This window comes from Bos grunniens, chromosome 4 (assembly GCF_055505025.1).
Source record: "Bos grunniens cultivar Pamir isolate PY7600 chromosome 4, Bosgru_T2T1.0, whole genome shotgun sequence".
Taxonomy (NCBI): domain Eukaryota; kingdom Metazoa; phylum Chordata; class Mammalia; order Artiodactyla; family Bovidae; genus Bos; species Bos grunniens.
This window is the reverse complement of record NC_141168.1, coordinates 23,278,084-23,284,083: the sequence shown is the minus strand read 5'-3', so window position 1 is coordinate 23,284,083 and position 6,000 is coordinate 23,278,084. Positions and strand designations below refer to the sequence as shown.

General features: G+C 38.5%; 1 protein-coding gene across 6 annotated transcripts in view; it reads left to right on the top strand.

Moving 5' to 3' along the window:
• The first annotated feature begins 1,715 nt into the window (after positions 1–1,715).
• The window catches only part of EXOC4 (exocyst complex component 4), an 802,504-nt gene continuing 798,219 nt past the window's right edge, over positions 1,716–6,000 (top strand). For all 6 annotated transcript variants that reach the window (XM_086395578.1, XM_086395583.1, XM_086395585.1 and 3 more), the window contains exon 1: positions 1,716–1,809. In XM_086395578.1, coding sequence (XP_086251704.1) covers positions 1,724–1,809 — 86 coding nt within the window. In that variant the 5' untranslated portion in view covers positions 1,716–1,723. The remainder of the gene's footprint in view (positions 1,810–6,000) is intronic.

The following is a 6,000-nucleotide window of genomic DNA, read 5'->3' as shown; positions in this document are numbered from 1 at the left end:
GTTTAAAAAAATTCTTTAGGATTTCCATATGTCAACCACGTTGTCTACACATAGAGATGGTTTTAGTTCTTCCTTTCTAATTTGAGTGCCTTTTATTTTTTACTTGCCTAATTGTTTTGGCTAGACTTTTCATTACTTCACTGAATAGAAGTGGCAAAGTGGGCATCTTTGTCTTGTACCTGATCATAGCTTGAAAGCATTCAGTTTTTGACCATTGATACCATTAGCTGTATTTTTTTTAATAAACAACCTTTATCATATTGAATAAATTCCCTTCTACTTCCAGTTTTCTGAGTGTTTCATCATGAAAACGTTTTTCGATTCTATCTAAAGCTTTTTCTGTTTCAACTGAGGTGATCCTGTTTTTTTTTTTTTTCCCTTCTTACTGCCCACATCCTAAGGCACTAGGCTCAATTACCCCTTTTCACATACGTGCATTCTTTAATTTTATAACCTGCTTTTTGCAAGTACATCACGAACATCTTTTCTTCATTAAAAACCACTAAAACTATGATTTCCAGTGGCTACATATTATATTCTTGTGTGGATGTTCTATAATTTACTTAATACATCTATGTTGTTTTAAAAAATTTAACATTTTGTTCTCTCTCTCTATTTCTCTAGAATCAGAATCCCTAGAACTGGAATTATTGAGCCAGAGGTAATGAACACTAAAAAACATAAGTATATGTGTGTGTGGGTGTGTCTGAAAGTTATTTTATAAAATCACTGTGAACCTCTGCCAGCTGATACCTGCCTAAACAAAGTAGTGGAGGTGCTCTGCGCTCGCTATTTCACAGCTCCAGCTCTGCTTTCTATTCATCTCTGAAGTTCTTTAATCTCTACTGCTACTAAGCAGCTCACTTACTACCTTCCCTCTTCAATTTATGCACTTTCCATTCTTATGGTAATCTTGTTCTGTTCATTTCATCTACTGAATTTATGACTAAGCCAGTTGAGCCAGATGCAGGACATATGAAAACTTACCAGTAAAAATGTTAATAAAGCACAGTTGTGCATTATTGCCAACTATATTTTATTTAGCTTGAGAAGAAAAGGAATCTGAAGCTGGTCAGTTTTGTTTCCCGGTTTTTCTGTTTTCTTTATCAATATCCATTTGTGTGTTACTCCTTACATATTTTTTAGAATTGTCCGGAAATAAAATAACTGAATTCACACATTAAACTAATGCATAAGCATTTAGTTTTAGATAATACTAAAGAAAAGAATTTCTGTATCTATCCATTTTCGTATTTTATTGGATTTTTAAAAAACTACTTGTGTTTAAAGTAAAAACTTTGTCATACAGACATCAAGCACAAGACCCTACTGAAATACACACCCCATGTACGCGCTTTGGCATCGTCAGATAAATATGATTTAAAAACTAATAAAATTCTAAAAACAATAAAACTGGGGAAAAACTCAAGATCAGAATAAATACAAATGAAGATATTAGAAGATTTCACCAAATCGCAACTGGTTTAGTTTTCCTGCGCGCCCTGGAACCGCGGAAGGAAACTACAATTCCCAGAGTGCTTAGAGAGCTCGTGGGGCCTGAAACTAACTTCTTACGTCCCGCCTCCTCTCTTCAGCGATTGGGTTATCCAGTTCTGTGACTTTGGACTTCACTTCTCCCATTGGTGCACTCTAAAGAGAGGTCAATTACAGAGTTTACACTTGGTTCCTTCCAGCCCACCCGCTCTCCCTCCCTTGCACCAAGATGGCGGCAGAAGGAGCTGGTGGGAAATACAGAAGCACAGTCAGCAAAAGCAAAGACCCCTCGGGGCTGCTCATCTCTGTGATCAGGTGAGGGAGGCAGGAGGCAGGGGCAGGGACAGGGGGCAGCGGCTCGATTTCCGCTTTGGAAGGGAGAAGGGTTAGCTGGGTTCCACCCTGCCGACCCCTCCCTTCCCTCCTTGCCTCCCCCCAGCCCCTCCCAAGGGCCCCCGCAGTTCTCACTTTTTCTCTGGGGTTGGGCCAGAGGGAGGAGCCTGGCCTCTCAGTGTTTATCTAATTTACTGCCAGAGCTTTCCACTAGGGTCCCCGGGCCCTAAAAGCACGGTCTTTGGGGTTTGGTAGAGAAAGCCAGGTGTGTTCACTTACTCATACATGTATTGATTGATTGTCTTCAGCATCGCTCACTGTGGAAGGCACCTTGTTCCCTGGACTTCTGGGTGTCAGGCCCTGACGTCCGGAGACCTCTGTCACGAATTGCAGATTTTGTTTTCACACGTTGAACACCTCCAACCACCTGTGCATGGATGGCTCAGCCTCAAATACGAGAGCCTGTCGTGAGCTGGTTAGAAGAGTTGTGGATTTGAAGGCACACATCCGTGCTGATTTTTGTTCTGCCTTCGTGTTCCGATCTAGTCTTTAAAAAGCAAAACAAATTTCAAGTTACCCTCTTTGCATATCATTTTCCCAGACTGTATATGGTGGGGGTAGAAGTAGTCGACCTTCTAGGGGCCACTTTTTCTTAAAGTAAATTCTAGTAAGGGTGGATAATTCATTCAAATTCAGCTAAGGATGATACAGGGAGTGGCTAAAAGCAAGCTGAACAAAATGTATTACGACACGTTATGCTGTTAGCATATGAATTTCAACCCATGTATTTTTAATAAAATGAAACATCTCCCTCCCCCTTTCCCCCACCTATACTAAACTTTCGGTTAAGTTTTGGAGGGCTTCTGATGACCTTTTAAAAACCTAGGCTCAACAGTATCTGGTAGTTAGTAGGCATTTGAATGAATGAACAGATCTAAATTTTAAAACAGCCCACCCACTCATGGACTGATAAAGACCCATCTCAAGGGTATTTAGGCCTCTCTGAAAGTAAGATTGTGACATATGAAATCATTATTACTAAATTTTCTTTAGGATTAAGAGGATAATTCTTCTCTGTATGGAAATATGTAATATACTTGGTAGGTCATACAGAGAAAATGCAGTTTTCTTGTGGACCCAGTCTTGCCAAGACAAAACACAAGTAGTATAAATGTTTATCATGATACTAAAACTCCAAGTAGAATATTTTTAGTTTCCCAGCTTTACTCCTGTGGAACTATAATACATGAATTTATTTGGATTCCTTTTTGAGCTTGTTCATTTATTTATTTTTGCTTTATAGTCAACATTCATATAAACAGTACAAGTTTAGTGTCAGTGTGTTGTACAGAGCCTGGCACTTACTATGTAGTTAGTAAATATTTGTTCAATGAATGAGTGAATGCCCTGAGTTTTGCAAACATGAATTTGACATGATGGTACCCTTGAGAGTATAGACTACTTGAGGGATAAAATATGTAAGTAACAATGTGACATAAGGCTAGATGAGACAGATGAAATGTGCTGGCAATCTAGGAGAAGGAGCAGTTATTTTCAACAAAAGTGGAGTCGGGATTAGGGAAGATAGCAGTATATACAAATGTACCTGCTCAGTTATGTATTTATGATTTTGTAGTCTTTGCTCATTTGTTTTTTTTTTTTTTTTTTTTGTATATAAGTTTTCTTAAAGGTCATTTAAATTTACCCAAAATGTCCTATATTTGAAAAAACCTTTATATCAAACTAAAGCTTTTTTTTTTAAACTGATACTGATTGGAAACATATGTTGCCTTTGGTCGACTGTGCCTATATGTTCTTCAGGGGGAATATCCTGCTGGGTGTTATAAGATATGATTTGGTGGCTTGTTTCTCTCTGTTACCTTCACATTACGACCGTGATTTGGACCTGGACATTTTTTACTCTGACTTCTGTTGTGTATTGTTAACTCATTTTTCTTCCATATCCTTGGCCACCTCAGATCACTTGAATAACATTTTTACTTTATTATAATCTATTACCAGCATGCTATATTGGAGTATCCAGATCTAGCATCCTGGGCGAGGTTAGTAAGGATTGGGGTTCATGGTTACTTAGGGTCCTTAAGACTGGATGTTATTGGTCTCAGAGTATTTCAACATTTCTCTGAGTCACAGGAAAATTTTGGTGTTGGTGTGAAAATTTGGGTGTTGCTAATTCCTTGTTTCCTCCCTGATGTGCTCTGAAAACAGCCAGTGGTTTCCATTTCATAAATAATTGCAGTGAATGAGAGGAAAATGGTAGTTTTACTTTGGTATTTGGGATGCGGGAGTTTTGGGGGCGTAATTGAGGGAAGAATGCAAAGAGGAAAGTAGTTGATAAGAGAGTAGCTCTTAAAAGTTCTCATCACGAGGAAAGATTTGTGGTGATGGATGCTAACGTATTGGGATAATCATTTTGCAATATACGTATATCTCAAATCATTATGTTGTGTACCTTAAATAATTACAATGTTGTATGTCATATATATCAATATAATGGGAATAAAAAGAATGGAGGATTCATATGTCTTGTTAGTAGATTGTTCTGTGACTCTGAAGTTGCTGCTTTGTCTATCTGTTCAATTTGTATTCTTCCTGTTACTTTTCTTGCAACATTGCATTCATGATTGTAAATTCCTCACATGAAACTTTGATTACCTCCTCTTATCCTTAACCTCTTTTCCAATTCTCTCTTAAAGACTGTAGCTTTCCTGGTTGCTTTGGCAACAAGCCTCAGAAAGGAAAACCATTTTAGACTCATGTTTATAAAATCTGAACATCCCTGAAGATGTCTCTGGTACATGCGAGTTCTCTTGCAGGCTTCCTTGGACCTGTCAGGTTGTCACAAAATAAATGGCTTGTGAGTGATAGAGTCCATTGTCCTTTGAAGAGTTTGATTAGTTTAGCTTTATCTTTTTCTATCAATGAGCAGTTGTTTTCCTTTTTTGAATAGTGAATGTTAAAAATTCTCCTTTAGTTCTCAGATATGTAAAAAGTGTCATTTCTGTGCTCCATTATGTATTAATATTAGCATAGCACTTTATATTCTCATACTATTCCTATTAGTTGGAACACCATTTATTGTTAGAAGCATCTTTTAACTGGAAAAAGACTGTAGGTGGATGAGGCTTTGACCTGAGGACAGTGTCAGAGTACACATGGGGAATACCCAAGCCTCATCACTGTTTGCAGCCATGAAAGAAAAGTGAAGTCGCTCAGTCGTGTCCGACTCTGCGACCCCATGAACTGTAGCCTACCAGGCTCCTCTGTCCATGGGATTTACCAAGTAATTAAATGGTGACTATTTTGCTAGTGTGATAGTGCATCACTTTAAGGCATTTAAAAGTCAAAATGATGTAAAAAAATATAGTGTAATTGTAATGGAGGGGTTACATTTGGTGGATGGGTTATTTAAGTGCTTTGAGACTCATAAGTGCAATTCTTAACCATTTACAAAATACTGAATAAAGCCATTTCAGGACGGCCGGATGATTCAGAGAGTGGACTCGGGGGTTTAACAAAAGAGGTGGTTCTTTCGTGAGGTGGGGCTTTGATGAGACATCGTGTTCAGGATTGATTTTGGAAGCTGCTGTTAACCACAGCTTTTGGTTTTAAGTCTTGCCCCTGACCCTTTAAAATGAAAGTAATCTGGTGGACCTGATTACCTGCTGATGTACAATTTGGACAGTTTTACGGACACACGCAGACACAGCATTTTCTACTTTTCTATTGATCTTTCCCCCCCTAACCTTTTGCTTGGTGTGAAGTTGGGGCAGGCAGCCTTTCTAAATGGGAAATAAGCAAGATGGCATTTTGGAGATGCTATTTTATTTTTGTGAGGTCTTGTCAGATTTTTAATTGGGAAATGTGTCTACCACTTACTGTTAGGTGATTTACTTCCCAATTAAGTGTTGACTCTCTTCTCTTTATAAGTTAGCCTTTAATAGCTGGCTTAATTGGGAAGACAAACTTCAGCTGTGACTGGAGGAGACCTCCTTGAAACCTCAGAGCAGAGCTTTTGTGGACAGACACTGCTTACAGATGGCAAGGAGGTCTGAAGGCAGTAAAAGGAGCACATTGTCATCAACTTTTATGTCTTCACAGAAGTTGGAATTCCACAAACTTAGAAAATCGTTTATTGTAGACGCCTGTTAA